At 33.4% G+C, this 22,131-nt stretch overlaps 2 protein-coding genes across 2 annotated transcripts in view; both read right to left on the bottom strand.

Moving 5' to 3' along the window:
- Nucleotides 1-10,825, bottom strand: part of ASPP (Ankyrin-repeat, SH3-domain, and Proline-rich-region containing Protein) — a 238,395-nt gene extending 227,570 nt beyond the window's left edge. Inside the window, exon 1 of the mRNA XM_076120576.1 lies at nucleotides 10,431-10,825. The gene's annotated coding sequence lies outside the window, so the exon portion shown is untranslated. The remainder of the gene's footprint in view (nucleotides 1-10,430) is intronic.
- A 736-nt stretch (nucleotides 10,826-11,561) lies between these two features.
- Nucleotides 11,562-22,016, bottom strand: LOC142976951 (inositol-tetrakisphosphate 1-kinase-like). Its single transcript, XM_076120578.1, has 5 exons — nucleotides 21,654-22,016; nucleotides 21,253-21,351; nucleotides 18,797-18,894; nucleotides 17,839-18,138; nucleotides 11,562-16,817 (listed from the first exon to the last, which is right to left on the bottom strand). Exons 1-5 carry the CDS (start codon nucleotides 21,774-21,776, stop codon nucleotides 16,334-16,336), a joined length of 1,104 nt encoding a protein of 367 aa, XP_075976693.1. The 5' UTR covers nucleotides 21,777-22,016; the 3' UTR covers nucleotides 11,562-16,333.
- Between the last annotated feature and the right edge of the window lie 115 nt (nucleotides 22,017-22,131).

Raw genomic sequence — 22,131 nt, 5'->3', positions numbered from 1 at the left:
GTTACGTAAATTGACGTCTGCAGCCTGTTGTTATTCACGCACTATTGCGTTCGCGTCTCGATTGAGTAAAAAATATTGACTTAAGAATATTTATTAACTCTACACTAAACCGTATTTTTGGTAAGTGACTTATAGTGAGAAATTTTACTCATTTAGGTCACAAAGAAATACTTATACTATAATTATAAAGTTCCGCCAAGTTTGTGAAGTAGAATGGGGACAGTGTATTTACATTTGAAGAAGCACTTTTGAACACTTTATGTATTAGTATTATAATCTTGAAGAATATTAACATTAATTTTATCTAGGTCATTTTTTATTGTAGTTTTTCTTAGCAGATTTCATACTTTAGTCTTCAGTAGAGTAAAGATATACTTATAACGTGTTCGAAAGTAAAAATTAAGTGGCTCACACAAACATAATAATTATTCAACGAGCCGTAAATAATAACAGTTCATTTGGAAGCTTATCGAGAGTGATATAATTGGTCTATTTGAACTTGAGGAATTTTCTCTCACACTTTAGTGAGTAATTTCTTCTAAAAATTACACAATGGCAATCAAGTTATATTTTTTTAACAAATAAAACTTAACAACGTTACTCTGTACCGGTGAATGGTGTTTGTTCTGATGAGTCCAAAAGCTTTTGTCCAAATTTAAAGAAAATTATGAAACAATTTTTAAGATCCTGGATTATATAACTTATAAACCACACACTTATAACTTAAGATTTTGCTATACTTAAATAAATTTCAGTTTTCATGCTTTAAATTGCTATTATACCAAAACGTTCCTACCTATAGTAAAATTTGGTTAAAAACCTAAGACCTACCGCATAGAATACGAACAGGTAATAAAATATTTGAAACACTTTAGTAAGTAATTAATATCATAATAAATATGTAAATATTTTAAACGACACGTAATATAATTTAATTATTAGATATTATACGTTACTTAATTAAAATATAATTAATTATTTTACATGTACAATTCTAGGAATTATTTAGTAATTAATTTACTTTGTGAAGATAAAAGGGATTGCCGATTCAAAGATATTTAGTCTTGAAACTAATACTGTTATTGAATACTAGGTAAACGTTCTGAAGCCCCAAAGGTCGTTAACCCTTTGTATTTTGTTACGTCACGGTGATGGTATAGGTAGCGAATGGAAGCAAAATACAGTTTAATGCTGACAGAGCTAATTTGTTTGTAGTTTGTAATGAACTCAAGTTACATTAACATATTATACGACTTTAATTAGGTGTTTCGTTTTATATTAGCTCTTGTAGTTGATTAGATGAGAATGGTTACTATAGAAGAATATGTGCTTACACTTATGTTTATTAAAACTCAGATCGAAGCAAACTCCAATTCACTAATTCTTATAAGATTAAACTCGCGAAATTATTAGTTAAGATCAATAGCAATGGTCCTAAGTAAATACTTCAACTACTCGAGTGAAAAGGCGATAATAACAATATCGTAAAAGCCTTACCACATATTGAATAATAGTTTGCAGAATCAATTGGTTACACATAAAAATATAATAGCTAGGTACACAAGCCCGGGACATTGACCTCTAAACTACTCGAGTTACAGTTAATAATTAATAAAACAACGGTATACAGCTATTGAACTGCGAGCACGCGATGAACCAACAAAAAAATACAACGAAAACACTCAAAACATTATTTATTTGTTATTGTTATAATTGCGTGACTTTTATTTATGTAAATGAATACGGAAAATTGGAAACAGATGTATTTTACCTGAACTTTTCATTTCCTTAAGATTGTTATGCAGAGTCAACGACTCTACCGCAAGGTACAGGCAAATCGAATTTGTGTGGCAAAAACATGAATTGCTGTATGACAAGATGCATGGTTGTAAATGAAGCAAAGGAACTTTGTAAGAATCGTAACAAGTGGCGTTCTCTAGTCTCTGCCTACCGCTATAGGAAGAAGGTGTGATTTGATGTATGTGTTACTGTAAAAGCCCGACCTGTGGTAAATCCTAAGATTTTCCGGTAAAACCTAAGATTTACCAACTCTCAATGGTAAAAGTCCGAACAAGCCAGAGTTTAAAAACTATGTTACGATATATAAAAAAATCCTCCTTCATAACTATGTTTATAACTATTTCACGGTATAATTATATACTGTGACATAGTTATAAAGAAGGAGTTTTGGGCAAAGCGACATGGGTAGGTTAGGTTAGAAGGCTAAGGCCCACCTTAGCCTTCGTGGTTTTTTTTTTTAACCACCCAGAAGGAGGAGCCCCGCGAAGCGGGGCTCCGGCGACATCTCGACATCATCAAGTGAGTATAGGTAAAAGTTCGAATTAAAAGAATTCGGACTTTTACCATTGCGAGTTGGTAAATCTTAGGTTATACCGGAAAATCTTAGGATTTACCACGTTCGGGCTTTTACAGTAACATATGTATGTAAACATGGATTCTAAGATATCATAAAATAATTCTTAGCAAAAATCTCAATGTTACATGTAGCGAAGTAGAGTAAGTTTAAATAAACTCATAGAGCGTTCATACATGATAAGTACGTGTACGCGTAGGCGTAAACAAAATAGTTGGTCTAGGAGATCGATTGTACTGAGAAATTCAGTAAAATATGTAACACACCTCATGTCCAGTATACGATCGGCGCATACATAAATGTTATATTGCACTCGTCATGTGCATGCATGAATTGACGGTGTGTCGGTCAGCTCAGCGAAAATAGAATTTTTATGAGGGAAGTATCAAACGTCCGCCTAGTTATATTCATGAACATGCACAATGAATAAAGATATTCGACGATCTGATAATTTTTACGAAATAATATCTAATGAAAATCTCTTGCAATGATGGAAGCGGCAAATTTAAGAAACCGTATTGCAAATAATATTTTGTTAAAGGGTAGGTACATTGTTCCTAACTAAAATTAACTTTATAAACTGTTTCGAAATAGTTGACAGACCCTGAAATATTTGCCGTTAGAGTTGGGCGCATAAATTATCGCTACGAACACTCATGAAAAACTTTGCCGCACACTTTAATAATGAAAGTCGCGAACGATAACGGTCACTGTGAAAAAGTTGAACGACTTAAGCTCGACAATAGTATCGATGTCGCTTGGGGTCATCGATACAGGTAATTAGACACTCAAGCGAGTCAAAGTGCAACAATGGGCGTTTCGTGGCGACGAGCGAGGTGTCGCGATGCTCATTAGATCGAACGTGAGGACATTAATGAGACTAGATGGTATCACATCCACCCGTAGCGGCCGCATACTTTCACTTCTTAAGGGCAACCATTGACTATGTACGACGCGACGAACTGTTCAACCGCTCTACTTGAATACACTGATGTTTTAGTGATGTTGACAGAAAATATTGATAAAACTGAGATAGTAATGTATGTGTAGCCTTGTAATTTTAAAAGTAAGAAATGAAGACAGATTTTCTAAGGCAATAAAATATAAAATACTATGTTTAGATAAAATAAATTTAATCAAGAATTCAAATACTATATCAATGTCAACATTTTAAAATAAAATTCCAATACATTCAATAGAAAAAAAAACAAAACAACTCGAACTATAATAAAAATGGAAACGGTAACAATATTAACGAACCTACCTTGACACGATGCCTCGATGTGAAGGCTATTGCGTGCCGTACGTGCTCATAACACTACACAGATATGATAATTACTAATTAGTATAACAATCGCGATAAAATTCTACTACTTACTTTTTACTGAGGTAGGTAAGTATATTCCGTTACTTCTTATCGTTCTGCGTCAACATCAAAATATTACGGCTTCAAAAATCATACCCTATTAGAAAGATCGGACAAAACGTCCTTTGTAAAAATGTCTGTGGCTTTCAAATATTTCTTCTCAAAGTGCTCGCTCTACTGACAAAATTTCATATGTGCCCATTGTGAGTGTGAGTCGAGGAGGTCTCGCGTTTGTCTCTCAGACGTAGATATCGGAAGTTCCGCCGTTGCGGCTCTGTACTTTGCGCCACAATACGTGAAATACGAGTAGCTAGGTAAGTAGGTAAAAGGTGAGTGCTCTCACACAACGCGCTGACTATAACCGTGTCTCGTATCTTACGCTTTCCCGACTTATTTATTTACACTATTATACTTCCTAACTAACTATAAATCCGAAAACGTGTCTGCTTCGAGGCTAAACAATATGAGGACGCCGGATAAATTTCAGGAGAAAGGAAATTTGCTAACTGATCCAGATCAAAAACGTTTGTAACGTCGTATTTTACTGATCCATTAGGTAAATGACCATATTTATTTAGACGTGTTGCAATGCGTAAAATTGACCATAATTGGACACGTGCCGATAAAATAAAAAAAACACAATACACGTAACAAAAATATAGGCATGCCGATTATGTCAGATCAGTAGCTATGGAGGGTATATTCAAGTGCGATCACCGAGCATTCATTAGGCGTAAAATTATTCTGAAGCGCTGACACGGCAGGTGCACAGCCTGCAGTCTGGTTCTGCGTGTTACCATCGATGGGTAAATAGAGAAAAACAATCAACGGCCAGCGTCGGTCAACCGCGGTCTACACTGTACACGCTCTTTATGCGCAAAAAAATGGTCAAGAGTGAGATGCGAGCAATATGCGAATGGTGTTGTCACTAATATTCCTTATTCTAGTTCACAATGTTCACATACACACTGTTTGTTGAATATTCATACAATTCTAAGCTTTGATGGTGAACGCTCGACGTGGAAAAATGCAAACGAAGTCAAACATATTATAATAACGGAAGGCACCGCTGTTTATTTTCCCCGTTTTTATAAATATATGTTAATACAGAATTCCCCGTATTTGTGTAATGAAAAATAATAAAACCTACATTTTTCAAGTTACTCCCAGAGAGGAAAAATAAAATCCCATTGTAATAAGTGCGGTGTAATAATACCTCGTTGGAAGTTTCTATTTTCAGTACCTACATTAATTTATCTTGTAACCAATATCTAGTCTTATAGACATCCCATATGTCGACAATTCAAGGCTATCTATTAAGCCCAAGACGTATTATAGAACTTGTTAATAATTAAAACAGAATTTTATCAGTCTCCCTTTGATGTCACGGATCCCTAAAGCACATCTAAATATTACAGCATAATTGCCGGGGGATGTCTCGAATAAATTACGGAGGATTACTTACTTGGCAGAAATCTTGCTTCTAACTTCACGTTGGGTATCATGGCTGTAGAAATTATTACGAGTGTACGTACGAGACGATGCTTATCTTAGTCTTCAGACTTATAACAAGAAAATTGAACGATTACGTAAGGCATTTTTATGTTAATATTGTGGTGGCACTTAATCGAGCATAATTAGATATGTTTGTTATAGAAGTGGTTTCACCGCGAGGCAAGTTAGTCGAGCAGGCTTACTTGTCGTGTTCAATCACTTGATTGTTTATTTTTATAATTTCATTTAGTTTTAAATCTATCTTCAGATCGAAAGTTACTACATTTATTTTAATAATAGAGTCTTGTTCTCTTAAAGGCGGCTATGTTTTAATTGTACAGATAATAATATTCAACATGTACCAAATACATAGATGAATAGCGAAGTAGAGCAAATATATTTACTGAATATATTCTCTAGAGGGCGAGAGGTCCAATTTATAATAATTATTCGGAGTAAGGGTTTCATTTATTGTTAATGATTGCAAATTATTCTTAGTCGTGCACGGTGTAATCATCAGGCTCAACGTAATCTCACCATTCTACAAAATTGTGATAAATTACAAACATAAAAGAAATAAAATGTTACTTACGTATCTGTTTTTAATTACACCGGAAAAGTTCAATGACAGTTTTAAAGTAAATTGAAATAAAGCTGGCTCATTAAGAGCTAATTATTGTTTAATGTAAGTGAGCTAAGTTTATGTTGACTGGTTCAACGTGAACTTATGTACTGATGGGACCGGTATCTCACGACACATCTGAAAGTCCATTACTCTCTCAACTGCTCATTAAAAGCACTTATTGCCTAGCCAACTAACTCATTTGCTTAATAACTAGTCACTCAGAACCGGGGTAAAAACTTATTGCGCGCACGACTAGTGTTTTTCTTTATCCTATGCCACACGTAAATGTTTACGCCATACCGTAAAAAAATAAATGGAAAACTTTTAAAGGATGCTTCGTAACTGGATTGTATCAAAATCAAACTCTTCCGTTAGATACCTTACAAAGTGGTGTCGAAACAAGTAAACTAAGATAAAGCCGCAAGACTCGAGATTAAAACTACAACATTACGGGTGCAAAACCTACATATTGTTCAAACATTTCTCAATTGGCCGCCGGCGGAGGCGCAAACACCCGATATGGCGCTCTCGTGAACGGTAGATTTACATGTACAGACAAACAGACACACGCCGGTATAATGGTTCTGTTACACAAAGACGTGGCTGTATCATCGTTGAGTAACAGCTTGTTGTGATCGCGATACAACACTGCGTTTGACATGGATATCGTTCCTGGATATGTGATACTCGCCGCAACATCTTGCTAAGGGAATCTAGGCTACACTTGGATTCTTAGTACTTACTTATCTTAGACATATACCTACTTATTAAAATCAAAATATAAAAAGACAGTGTATTAAAAAAAATACCTGTCGGATGGATCATCATCATAATATTATTCCCTTATCCTTATTCTTTTCCGTCAAAATCGTATTACAAAAGTAAAACCAATTACCTACCTATTATAAACAAAGGGAAATTATGAAAACAAACTTCTCTACTGATCGCAATAAAACACGCAATATGATTTGCAAACAAACAAAGGAGGAAAGTTGATATAATTATGGGGCGAATTTCGAATTCGCGCCAAAAGCGTAAACAGAAGCTCAACGCTATAATAACTTTCATGCCACTTACGGAGAAGTTTCAAAACTGCCTTCAATATCGGAACTGAACTTTATATCCCATATTGAGAACTGCACGATATACACTCAAATACAGTGTACACAAACAAGCGAGAGTTTATAGAGTAATTTATGTGCATAGTAATTAGATTTAGGACGTTTATTTCACTGTTGATGTCGTATTTGCCAATACATAAGTTAGTATTACTCTTTGTCCATGAGTTCACTCGCACGTGTATAGTGTTGGACTTTTCCAAGTCATTTGATAAATGATCTGAGATTTAGTGCTTACATGATTTTTGTCGCTCCTCATTAACTTAACATACTTATATTGTTAGTCGAATTTATAATAAAATCGTGATCGGAATCATGTTAGTGGGAGAAAGAGTAATAGAAAACTCTATTTTTGTTGTAAAGATCGTGGGATCGATCCGTGTTAGCAAACATGTCACAAAGTGTAAGCTAACAACTGCGACCTGTGGTAGAGCCACTACTGCATACAGCGCTTAGCTGCAGCCATAATGTTTACCTATTCATGTAGTACAAAATAAGGGATAATCAGCTTATTTATGCCAGCATTTTAGACTTTAGCTTTAATAATGGATACATTTTATCGCGTAATGTAGGTGGTGTAGCACCCATATACATATGTGCTACCTATTTAGAAATACCACACTCATTTTTAATTTTCTGTTTAAGTTATGTTTATGCGTATAACATACAGTTGTGTTACGTCTTCAGAAACTTATAATTATATTCCCGAGGTCGAAGTTGTTGTGGTATTCGAAACACACGTCTCTCAAGGGTCACACATATGTCCATCTTGTGTCAAATGAGTGAGATACACAATTTGTACGTCCGTACCCTTGACCAGTATACAACCTTGCCGACACGATGTGCCTACCAAAGATACCTCTTACTTAACCTGATAATAAATATAAAAAATACCTATTCATAAATTTTTAGTTTTAAATAACAAATGAAGTATTATGTGATACAGCTCGACACGAGGAATGTGCTATCAACGTTACGAAATCTTTATGAAATATCCGAAAATTGATTTAATTTCCGACGAGCCTTGAACGAAATATTTGCTCGACTTAAAAACATCCAATTAAAAAGATACGGAAGCGCGAGAATACGTGAGCTTTGTGCACGATCAGATGTGTATCGCACGTACTTATTTTATATTTATTATTTATTTTATGTACGCGTACTCTCGTGTCTCTAATATATTTTTTACGCCAATATCGTTGGATTTATTTTGCCAAACGATTCGTCATCTCGCTACCGACGAGCGTGGAGCATTGTCAATATTTGCTGTCCTGAGTACCTACGCCGCACATAACAGTTTGCCAAAGAACCAACCTGAAAGGCGCCTCTAGCCCACCATTAAAACGCCCACTCTACACCGTGTTTACTATCGATCTTTTATTTAACCATAGAAAACACGATTTTAGGGTATACGCGATATTCTAGTCTAGACATAGTATTTATTTTATACCAAAACTTAATTTAAAAAAATGTCTCACGCTTTGCGCAAAATGTTTTGAATGATCTCCCATAAATCACATTTCATCCGCCTTCCAATATTATAATGAGCGAAGTTGAAATCGTATTTTAAATATATCGATAGGATGTATAAAAACATCATGATAAAAGGAAAGGAACAGTTATTATAGCTTCCATTTCCTAATGACATTTGAAACCGACAAATTGTATTATAAAATAAATTCGCAAACGTGGTTTATTAGAAAATTCTTATGCGGTACATTTGCAACGGTGTAGATTTATACGACAGGAGGTACCGATGCCAATGATATTGGTTCATAGCACCCAATACCGCAACGGCAACGGCGACAGAATAATGTGAACGAGTACACCTACAAAATAACTTCACAGTTCGTTGATCTTTCACGTGTTTTCTGTATAAATAATACTTGGACAGGGTATACCCGAGTAGAGGTCAATATTTATACTAGAGCTAGAGACCAAGAAGTTAAAGGAAAAAAATGTCGTATGTTAAGCCGCTTGTAAAATAATTACACATACCTATACCTAGGTAATATTACAGCTTGTTGTACCCCAATAGGGTAAGTAGAGACGAAAATAGCCTATTAAAAAACTACTCATCTTTGCTGAAAAGATGTGTATACAGACATATTTATATTAAAGATAAAGATCGTAAAATATTTGCGGGGGAAATTAATCAAATTACGAATCAATTGAACGAAAATCACTGTTAACATTTATAAAAACATATAAAAAGTCTATTTAGCAAAGAAAACAAATAGAAGTGGATGGAAGATTGAATCTGTTTTCGGACATGAGAGCGTGCTTTCCGCTTCTTCTATAAGTACGCAATTGCTTGAGAAAAAGTATAGAAAAAGTACCAACTGTGTGGAACGCGTCTGATTCTATTAGAGAAACGGCCGACAGCCAAACTAGTTTTACAGTTACGACGAGACGATTCGATTCTGCAACGATACTTAGACGAAGGTCGCGGGATCTCGGGCGGGACCAATTCCAAATTCGTTCTGCAACTTGACAAGCGCTCTGGACGTCGCAGACAATGCCACCGGACTTGCTGATCGTGATATCGGCGTCACGATAATTCGACGCACTTTAACAAGGACGTTAAAAAAAGCTTCGCAAATATAATAAGTACACTTGCCTCCATTTTCTATAACATTAATTTCTGAAAACTTATCCCGTGTGAAGTTTGAATCTTAACGATGGTTCGTGTTGTTATTTATGTTTCGATTCTAATCATTGTCTGAGAGCTTACCACAGCACGACGGAACAGTAAATTTGTATCTTATATGCTGAAAAGATAATTAAGTTGTAATCTGTGAAGAAAAGTATTTTCTGCTTCCAGGGCGAACTAATACCGATAAATAAAATGATATTCGCTTATCGTTATCATTAATGGGAAAGTAATTATTTTTAAGTCGCGCACTATGGAATCATAAAAGCGTCCGGACATGTTTACGGGAACCTACATAATCAAGACTTACTTAAAAATGCATGCTTCATGCACTAACAAGTAAAACATTCTTTTAACGCTCTGTTTTGCATATTCGTGAAACAGTTATTTCAGTTCTCACGGTTTATTATTGTTCATAAAGAGTTTATTCAATTTTAATCTCACTAAATTCTTCTCAGACCTCGGCTTTACATCTGTATATTTTGGTGCCGGTGTATTATTTTGTCGTTACTTCAAGTTTATGCTTTCCGGTCAGTGATTTAATTTATCCGCAACCTGCGTAAAATTTTGCAAATTAATATTTTATTAGATAGCTCTACACGGAGATGTAAGAAATGTTGGTGAGGAAATCTCCATCATATTCTTGATTCGCCAATAACGATTTTGCGAATCTTGGGAATAAGGAGACGAAATCAAAGGAGAAGATACAGCTTATGGTGAGAGTTTTCCCATATCTCTTGTTGTTTACAAAACGCACGCCTTTACTATGTCCATTCAATAACACGATACCGTAAACTTACCTCCGTCCGATAGAACACGTTTATCGTCCAAACACTTCCGTTTATCCACACAACAACACCTTTGACACAGATTCGTTAATTAGTGCTTTCGATAACGCATTCATAAGTTGATTAACTGACACATTGACGTGTAGTTAGCAGCACAATGAAAGACAATGAAACTATTTAGTAAGATAATCACACTATAATCACAATACATCCGAGACACAATACACTGATCAAATGGACACTCACGTATAAAAGCATTAAGGGAATATTTTTCATTAAATAACTGCAAAGGAACCAAGTCGTTCGATATTATTTCGTAGCGCGCGAAAAGTGCGGCGGAGGCAAAGCGGCTTGCGCGCGCGACGCGCGTGCATTGCCCGCATGTGCCGACAGCTGACTGAATCGCAATTCAAAACAACGCTGCAAGCCTCCAATTTTTCGCTAACGACCTTTAATACACTGTGACCACTCGTAATAGATCTTCACCGAGAATGACCTCAAAAACTGATTGAACGTGATATGCCATTAAATCATCGATCCTTTTGATAGATAGAAGAGAGTAATTTGTCCGGTGACAACAATCTATACAGTGAATAAATGGGCAGGGATTTACTTACTTAGATAAATTTTACGTCGGCGGAATAAGTTGAAGTCGTTAATCACATTCATAGCACAGGTACCTAATAAGATTTGAGGATAAGAAATATGATAGCGTACGTCCTAAAAACTTGTAATCACAGTTATGCAGAGAATATTTATTAATAAACGATATAATTCAAAACTCGATCTAGGCCCGTGTTCAACGCTAATGACATTGAATTTGCGATCTAGAATCGCTTCCTGTGTTTTGAATAGGACAGCGCGGTGCGGGTTCGTACGCGCCTCGATTGCGTACGTTAAAGTGCACATAGGTAAGTAATGTATAATAAATTGTACAGATTCGCCTCTCTCGCTGCAACTAGGTGTGATTTATGTACAGAACTGTGTCGAATTAACAATTACCGCCTTTATGGTAACGTTAACCGAACACGACCGTTATAGTGCTCGTACGTGGGATTTTAACAAAGAGCGGGTCTATTAAAGTGTACTCTATAGTCTATTACAATCAATAACTTAGTTCAGATTGATTTAAAACGACATAAGTATTGGCATCAGGTGTTTATTGCTATGAATGTTTGTTACAAATTACACAACTTGTTTTGGTATATTGGAAGAACTTGGAATACAAATAGGCCTCTAAACTTTGACATTACAGATTTTTTATTGCATTAGAACGTAAGAAGAACATAAAGCCTGTTCGCAAAGAATGAAGCTTTCAATTATTCCCTTATTCCCTTCAAACGCAGTTCACAACATATGGTAGTACTTACAACTTTCACCAACCCGTACGTAGGTATCTTATTTCTATAGCAATAGTTGAACTTTCACTAACTAATCACAATCATAAAGTGTGTAGGAGAGAAGCAAGGGATTAAATTACCTACGCCTTTTCCTAATATAAACAAGTATTATGTCGCGATGAAATGCAAAATTTGATGCAAACGTAATATGCCCAGCTAAACACATTCGAAAAGATATCTTAAAGTCCGCTGTTACTCCAATTTTGTGTGTATTTTACACAAAATTGGAGTAACAGCGGACTTTTATTATATCACGTCGCAATTGTGTCGCCGAAATCGGTAATCTGCCCGTTCGTTTTATAGTACTTTCTAAAGTATATTTCTTTTATAATCATTCTAACATATTTTCTAAAATAAAAACAAATATTGTTTTCAGTGAGACAGACCTTAAATTTAACTTCAAACTTGGGCTTCGTAATCACTTGTGGGTACTACTAACTGCATTATCAAAACAAGACACATTTAAACGTGCTTTATTTAAAACCTAGTCCATTTTCAGCTAAACTAAACATCAGGCTGCAAAAATATCAGATTTTACCATTTCACCGCGACTTATACTTGCCATTGACCCGTTGCTCCTTTCGCGCACAACCGTATGATACCTAAGTACTGGTTCCTCGGTTCACTTCACTTAATAGATATGTATCCAACACTCAGGGCTAACGTGTATTATGATAATAACATTTATTTCCAAACTTAATACTAATATTTGAGTAAATAGAAAGTATAAATCAGTAATATCAAAGTTAAGAGGGCTATTTGACAACTTTCAACGGTCAAATGGTGTGCCTTGATCTACAATGGCAAATAATTTGAAAATCTACAGGGTCGGTAATAAATAATATCAGACTTTTAACGGAAAAAGAACTGAGTAATAATTACATAATTGAAGTTTCGTTCTGATCACATAACCGAATCATGTAAAATTATGTCTTCTACTACAAATTGTAGATACTTGTTTTAACTAAAAGGAATCGTAAATTGACATAATCAGCCAATATATTTTTTCCTTTTCCCAGTAACCGAACAAAAAAAATGATTAATAAAAAACGCATAGAAAATATGCTGTACTATTCATTACCGATCTTATTACATTTCCTCCTACAAAATAGGATGTCATAACAAATATTCACAAAATAAATGTATAAATCAGTCTCCATCAAAATAATACATTTGACAAAATTGATTTATGGAATGATTCACAAATCGTGTGATTATAACAACTTATACATCGATTCTAGCATACTAATTAAACGAGTATGGATTATTTATAATAATATAATAGTAACAATATTGAATTTATATTTATTTTGCATAGGCCAAATATTCTCCCGATGGTGTTACATACAAACTATACGTCTATCCTCATCAAGTGTCTTTAACCCATCAATATAAGTATAAGATAACAGTGGTCTATGGTACGTACTAAATATTCAGCATAGTATATAAAAATAAAGTGCTCCTAATATTCGCAAAATTAATTATACATTATGCACAGATTCTCATTACTCCATTTTATGTGTAATCATTAAGATACCAAAGATACGCATACAAAAACCAGGAACTATTTCTTTTAGTAACATCACAACTGTATTTTTTCTTACATTAGACATCAAACATTTAGAACCACTCCACATGTAGGAAAAGCTAAAAGCTAGACACTTAACAGACATTTCCATTACAGTTGATTGCTAAAGCATTCATTTAACAATAATAGTTAGCAGTTGAATTAACTAGAAATTTTATGATCACTGGTAACGACATTTTCATATAAGTGCCTTTAGCAATCAATTGAAATTGTAATAGGGAATATGCATTCATATTTATTACCACGGAGCGTATAACGTATATAGCTTTAGGTTACAATACGCAGGCGTTTTATGGGCGTATACGGATATACACGTCTCCGTATACGCTGGTCATGACTAAACTGTTGTAAATTACTGTCGATTAGATAGTAGAGGCATTGAATTATATAATTATATTACTCAATTAATAACACAAACATGCAAAATAGTTGAAACACTTTGGAAAGTCTCACATACAAAAAAATGCTTAAAACTAGCAGAGTCTAATAAATGCTAAATTATGTATGCAATATAATGTAGTGGTCCATCTTACTTTAAATTATAATGTAGAATAGTAGACCTACGTTAAATACGCAATGCATATTCGCTATTTAAACACCATGAATAAAATATGGTAATAATTAGCTCTTAACACACGAGAACCATAATCTAGCCACGATATATTGTATTGATGTAAAGTACTTAGACATTTTGTAAGAATATTAGGTGAAACACATCTTCCACTTTAGATAGCTCACTGACGCAATAAAAGCTTTATTAATAAACGTGGAGCAAGCGTTTGAAACTAACTGTCGATAGGAAAGACCTAACACGTATTAACAACTCCAAGCTTGCGCCATGTTTATCAATATGGCAGTAAACTTTCGTTCTTTAAATCTTTTCCTAAAAGGACTCAAGGCCCTCCCTCATTACGGGAGGAGACCCTTGCCCAGCAGTGCGACAGTAATGAGTTAAATTTATTTATTAAAAGCAACATTTTATTTCGTCAGTGTGGCCATCTATTATACGTACACACATTAAGACAAATCGTCGACTCTAATATTAGAAATATTACAAAGACAAATATTTCAGAAAGTATGAAAATCTTTGAACAACATGGAGGTACATAATTATTTTATTTTATGACTAATTTAATGAAATTCTCAATTCCGTATAATAAGCGTCTGTGCGATACAATACTTATTTAATATTTATTTATAATGATTATATCAGTCTTAAGCCCATACTATGTACCGAACATCATCAGAACTTGAAGATACTCCAAACAATGAAAAGCTTTTAGTAAACTATAAAGTCTGGATCTATTTTCTATAATACTGCATTCGCAGTTTCAATTCACTGGGAAATGCAATAGCCTTTTTTAAAGACCTAATAATATTTTTTTTTCTACAAACTTAATTACGTCAAAACATAATTTGGTTCTACAAATTATCAACAAGTTCTGACAACGTTGGTACATATCTGCACTTTATATAAAGCAAACCGGACGACAGTGCTTCAACCTGCTATAAAATACGACGTAAATATTATTATATTGTCGACAACACCAAACTAGAATGACTACGTATACATCAAAACTTCTTATTTAAATTAGACCAAAATAGAACACATTTTAAAACACAAATTGGTAAATTAATTACAAGTTTTATTACACGACTGCACTATAATTTGTATAATTAATTTGAATTTATTTTAAAAGAACATGTGTATTTTTTGCTATTTATCTTATGTCGGCTGAACAGGGTATTATTTCAAATAAATATCTAAAATTAATTTCTATAACTGTTGAAATATTATCCTATGGGAAGAAGGCATGATTACATGTAAGTATAACTTTTGATATTTACAAAATTAACAAAAAATTATTAATTAAGCTATGAAAGAAGCATCTTAACATTAAATATTTCTTAATCTGTAGGTATATAGTTGAGATAATACTTGTTTATTTAGGCACTGATTGTTTACATGGCATGTAACACTATAAAATACAATGAAAAAAATATATCAAACTGGAATCATTCTGAATTATAGCTATGAGGCTTGCTACAAACATATTCGGGACGGGACAGTCAGTTCTGCAGTATTTATCGAACAACTAAACCGACTCGAAGCAATAACTCTTGCTAGGCTTGTGCCGATCGGCTTGCACCTTCAGGTCCGATAATCACAATTCGGTTTTTACTCAGGCGCAGTAATGTTGAGCGGCTTTTTCCCGAACATTCACCTACACATATTAGATTGTACCGCAATACGGCTGGCCGATTAATGTCGACCCAAATATGTGTGTAGCAAGCCTTAATAAGTAGAATTAACATTTGGCAACACCAAATTGTATCTATGATTAGAATGCAGTATACTGATTGGCTGAGCCAAATGCTCGAACAAACTGTTAACAGTAAGAACAAATGCATTTATTACGTCATGTAGTATATAAAAATAGTTTAGATAAAATAATATATTAATGCCGTGCTTTTCAAAATGCTAACTAGATTAAACTAATACACGATATTAGGCATTAAGAATCATGGTTACATAATTATACTTTGAAAGCAGTATATAGCTTTTTTACTAAATATATAAACTCTGATAGGTATACTTAATAATGATACATAAAGAAACTGCTATTCTTAAACAATAATTATCTAACATTACATACTATAAGCGTGCATAAAATACAAAGTATTTGTACATTGAGTACAGAAACAACTATTCATATAACATTTAAACAAAAGATAACAATATCTTAACCATACATGACTGATAATAGCAAATATTTACCAATAACAATAATATTGTACACACTTAGTAAATGCTAAACAACAATGTTTTAAGTATTTGCATCCCTTTCTAACCAATATTGTATTCACTAAGAAGGAAATAGACATTAGTATTTAGCATTTAATAAAACAGCAAGCATTTGCAGTTATCAGTTAATATTCATACCGGTTACACCGAATTTGATTGGATCCAATCCAACATTTATTAAACCATTCATTTTATGACAGTCGTCATCGTACACACCATTACAATCACCGTTACTGTATACTTTATGTGATTTCTTATTTACTAGCTCGTCTATAGACTCTAGAAGATGTTCGAAGAAATTAGGGAAACTATCGTAGCTTGGGTACACATTAATGTCTATAACAGCATGACCGCCAGTCACGTTATCAATGACGACATCGAAGCCAGCTAAAAGAAGTCCTATTCTTTTCCTCAGTACTCTTATTATAGTTTTTATTTTGTCCTCGTTCAGTGTCATTGTAATGTCGGCCTTATCATGAGGGTCGAGTATAGACAGCGTGGACTGACTATCAGCTTTGCATACTTCGCCCGTACTGTAGTATATTGGCTCCAATTCTTCAGATGCGTAGAAGTTTTTGAGACTCGGCCGCTCGCGAATGTGATATCTGCAAATATATAGAAAATATTAACATCTGATTAAACAAAGCTATATAATACTATATATAATCTGATTTTGAGGTCGAGTCAATAAATGCATCTGGTATTCGTAACCATCGAGTATTTCAATTACTTCAAATACGAAAGTAATAAAAATGTAAGTAGATACTTCCATGTAATACCTATCTATCAGAGGAAAATAACACTTCTCAGTTACATTTTTGTTGAATTTTCACTAACATTTGGAAGTTTATTTATGTTAGTGCCTAATTATCGGTAATGCTCTGTCTACAGTACTTCGAAAACAGGAATATTTTCATATTCACGATAAACTGAAGTGTAAATGGATAAAGTCGAAAATCTCCAACACGTTTAAAAGGTTTATAGCGCCTAAATCGTATATCACGTTATGTAAATACCAAATAATTAAGCTAACATAATAGTGTCCTTCAAATAAACTTGTAAACTCAGAGCTATGTACAATGTAGGCGCGTCAGCGCTAAAAAAACATTACACATACCCACATAAAGATAAACTCAGAACATAGGTACAGTACATAAGTTTGTATAAAGCGCATTATAGCATTAAATGCTTAGTTCTGAAAATCAGTTCAAAAGGAAATAATAAACTTATCCTTAATCACCATTTTACCAAAATTTATGATTTCCAATATCCGTATTCGCTATTAGTAACACAGATTTTTATGTTCACATTATTCAACATGAATAAATATAGACATAATATGTGCCATTGAGAAGCTACTGCGCATAATATCGTTGACGTCTTTATCAAGGTGGAAGATGTGTTCAATTTCCTCAACCCATTATTTTTATTCGACTGGTTTTATTTAGGACAGTTCTCAGAAATCACTAAGGTCGACATTGGTAGCTAAGCTAGCCAAGTGTGGAATACTAGGGGCTGATTATAAGACCGCTTTAAGGACACTTGGGAACCAAGTTGGATACTCATTGCTGAGTAATACAATATAGCGGAAAACCTTTTTTAATCGTAGCGAAAAGTCATACTAACCTGTCTCCTATTAAGAAAACCTTATGTAGTACTGCATTGTGGTTGACAAAGGTTTGAACAACGCAAGGAGGTTTGCACACATGAAGACCTTTTTCATTAAATACGACGATCATGTCGTGCGCTGACTTGGACCCATGAGCGATAGTCGGCTTACATATAACTGGAAACTTTACGCCTCTTTGTCTCATAACTTCAATATTCATTTCTATGTTGTTTGTCGTGAACTCCGCAAATGACGGTGTGAAAATACCCTGCTTGTGGAATGACGGCTCATCTTGTAGTATCGTGTAGTAACAGTATCTGAAAACCAAGTTAATTTTTATTAGGCTTTGACGCAAATTCGTTCAGCTGATTAGTAAGGGCCCAGGGAGGTCCGGTTCACGGTCTATGATTTAAAAGTTGCGTGTGATTGTCAAGGCAATTCCCATTTTCAAGGTAATTTGACACATCGTTGCGTTACCTGTTTCTCTGTGACTAATTTGAGGATGTTACGATTCTTAAGTCGCATCACGAGAACGATGATGACTAAGGCGAAGTTTATACGATAGTATCACTCAATGTGACGATAAGCAAGTTTTAATATAAAATATTATATTGATATTGTTTTACACAACCTGTTAGGGAGAGGTAAATAAATACTACTAATAATAATATATTTTGAATTTCCTCTATTTTCCACTGCTTTTATATGAGTAGGTACTAGGTACTCCAGTGATTTTATCGTCCGATATTCGCGAAGAATATATAGCGAGTAGCGGGTTCGATTTCGGTCAATTCAAAATAAGAGTAGATTTACTACATTATCTATATAATGCAGTAATAGGGATGCGCAACTACATTATGTACATTTAATTAACAGGATCGTGTAATAGTAAATAAAATAACACAAAAAATTAAGAATTGATACAAATCGGAAAAATCAGAAGCTCCTATAGCAAAAATGTCAAGTTGTACATACCTATTTAGAAGGATCCTCACGTTATCCAATGGATCAATGACTGTTATGTTTGGATGGTTTGATAAATACTGCTCCACTCCACTAATGATTATTGACGCCTGATAACAAGAGTGATAACACCATTAATGACTAACATTTAACATTAGATAGTACTTAAAATGCAACAAAGGTGACCCATCACCCTAGAACTGAGAACAAAACAAATACGCTCAATATACTTCTTGTTTATTTTAATTAGTAGTGGGCTAATCGATCTTGTAATATAAGGTAGTTCATGGAATTAATTTGGTGAGTCATTAATTACTCGTAACATCACAACCTTTTACTATTCTGTTGTCATACTAGTCCCTAAGTCCCCTTACGCACTAGTGGTTAACCGCGGCAGCGGCAAGCCGCGCGGTTACAGTAAGCTATGCAACTGCCTGTGTTTGTACGCACTAATAATTGTGGAGGGAGCTGTTGCTTTTTCGTTATTTTGATCAAATTTTCTAGACACTAACTAAATTTGAATAAAATTTGTAAGCTGGATTTTACGCCTTTTGAAACTTTGCATAAACGGAATATTTTATGACTCACAAACAGAATCACGATAATACGACCTTATGTACCATTTTCATAATTTTCCCAACTTCTTTCTAAAATTAGGAAAAAAATATTCAAATAAATCTGTCCTATTAAACTCTAATACCGCAAATGCCAAAATATCGATAATACATTTTGGTGCATAAAACCGCAAATGTATTTCCTGCTAAAATTAGGAAAAAAATATTTAAATTATAAAAATTGTTTTTATTTAAATAAAGTTAAGGTACTTTTCTAACATTCTATTAAGTTGACAACTGGTAATATTTAAATAAAGTTAAGGTACTTTTCTAACATTCTATTAAGTTGACAACTGGTAATACAAAAACAAGTAATGGAAATTAGTTATAGCACTACTTATTTTATTTCAACCAGCACACTTAAAAGATAAGACTAATTATTTCCAAATGCTTACATGAAAACAACTTGTTTTGAGTTGCATAATATATTTAAAGTATTGTACTATTTTTTTTTAGACCCAAGGCTTAAACACTCCATTGTTGGGGAGACCCTGTCCCAATACAAGTGGGACAGTCATAGGTTAAAAAAGCCATTAGCTAACATTTGTACACTCATAGTTGGGTAATAGTAACTATCATCTTGTTCTAGTATGAGTAAGTGGGTTTTCTAAATGATTAGTCATTTCACCTTGGCAGGTGTTTTACTATGTATGACCAAAGTATGTTTACGATTAAGTTAATGATTTACATATATGTAATAAAACAATGATAAAGAAAAAGATGATAATATACTCTCGATATCATTATAGAATTTAAAAAAATATTTATAGACAATTCCATGGCCCCAGACTCCTCAAAATATATAAAAATATTAGAATAGCCGAAAATAACTCGAATATTTGAACAACTGCTATAAAATCAATTGCAGGAAAAGTATATAAATGACTAGTGCTCAAGATAAAGTAAATGACTGCATGGCATTGAGAATACTGTACAAAGTAAAACAGCTGGCAGAGTTTCACTTTTTGTATGTCTTTTTAATTGTTCAAGTGTGTTAAATGTACCACATAAACAAATATACTTTCAACTGTGCAAAAATAATTGAAAAGGGCATAACACAATGCAATATAAATTATACTCTTTTTCAGAAGTAGTTTGCAGTATACTTTTGAAAGAGGTGCAAAGGTATTTTTTCTGTTATATCCACCTTATGCCTTGTGACAATGAGTAATGTCAGATATTTATTCAACCAAATCTTCCAATCAGTTTTTTCTCAGGAAGTGTGCACAAGTCAATGTCAATTTACTGCTAGGGCAGACTATAAGGTTTCTGTTTTACAACTACAGTAAGTTTTATTAACAATCTAACACATTTGTTGTTACTGTAATAATATAATATGTGATTAGTAAATATATCCTTTTTTTGTTGAATGAAAAATCTTAATGTAATATCAGATAAAAATCAGACTTAAATGCCTTTTTATGCCAGGTATTATAAATTCCTATATATTATATTTTTTAAGTGTCAAATGCCACTAATGTAATCATCACTGTTATAAATAAACATTATAAAATCTCGATGATTTTCGCACACTTCATAAAAATCCTGTTTTGACCAGTTCTTAGAAACCTTAATATGTTATGAAATATGTTGATTATTAATTTATAGCTAGCTATAATTAAAAATTCTAAATAGAATAAGACTACAGAATAGTGATAATATGATTTTCATATTAATAATAATATCAGAAATATGACTGAGAATATTTATTTCAAGGTGACTAAGTAATAACATCTTATGCACACATTTGTTACAAGTTATGATGATAAATAAAATTATAACTCATAAACTACCTGACTTTATAAATCTCTAACATCATTGTTTAAAAACATATAAAACCTTAAAACAGTTTACCTTAGAATCTCCTTGGTCAGCTGCAGCTATAATATCTGTCAATTTGTGAAGAAGTACATCTATATGCCCTTGTTCCTCTAATGGTCTCTCTAAGTCCAACTAAAAATAAATAAAGTGAAATAAAAATAAGTTTGTTTATTACACCATAAATGTATACACATTACATTGATTAACGAAAGAGTTTAAATAAATATTATAATCCACAAAAATTTATGAACTTACAGATTATTTAAATCTCAAGCCTAAAAACTAATTGCATCAAAAGTTTAGTTTTGTATAATATTTAAAACAATAAATTACTAACTTCAACTTAATTAAATTTACCAATAACATAGTTTTCAACCTAGATAGTTCCTATAATATTTATTATATTAACCATTGTTTAAATTCTTATTACTTACCTTTAGGAGATCGTATCCATGAGAAGCACAGGTATTAATTAGCTCTTTCCAATTAAGCTTCTGACTTTTTTTGTCGGACATCCATACTCCAATCGTTTTGTTATTAGATAAACAGCTTTCCATTTTTACAAAATCAAAGAAAATAAGAAAACTAAGTTGTTTTATTGGCTAGTCTTGATTAATAACGAGCACTTAAACGTTAACTGAATAAAATAACTGATTTTAAACCCAGCGCGTACATAACCACTTAGTATTTCACCTTGAGCGAATCAAAAGAACAATCATATTTTAATATTTACTTGGAAATTGCAAGGAAATAAGAATCCACAAAACAATAATACGAGAACGCGGCGCGACTATTGTCACTTTGTCAAATGAGTCAGTTGTCAAAATTGCAATGGTAGTTATGGAGCGATAACGAAAGCGAACCGCGGTGCGAAGAGATGAGATGTATCGAATAGCGACACCTATTTTTCGA

The sequence above is a fragment of the Anticarsia gemmatalis genome, chromosome 12 (genome assembly GCF_050436995.1).
Source record: "Anticarsia gemmatalis isolate Benzon Research Colony breed Stoneville strain chromosome 12, ilAntGemm2 primary, whole genome shotgun sequence".
In the NCBI taxonomy this organism is placed as follows: domain Eukaryota; kingdom Metazoa; phylum Arthropoda; class Insecta; order Lepidoptera; family Erebidae; genus Anticarsia; species Anticarsia gemmatalis.
This window is presented reverse-complemented; position numbering and strand designations above follow the sequence as displayed.

What these genes read in the sequence shown, in the direction of transcription:
- LOC142976951 (XM_076120578.1), bottom strand. Translation starts at nt 21,776, where the DNA reads ATGGAAAGCTGTTTATCTAATAACAAAACGATTGGAGTATGGATGTCC. An exon ending in ATGGATACGATCTCCTAAAG is followed by an intron (nt 21,352 to 21,653) that starts GTAAGTAATAAG and finishes ATTTATTTTTAG; the next exon opens with TTGGACTTAGAGAGACCATT. An exon ending in GTGAGGATCCTTCTAAATAG is followed by an intron (nt 18,139 to 18,796) that starts GTATGTACAACT and finishes CTTGGTTTTCAG; the next exon opens with ATACTGTTACTACACGATAC.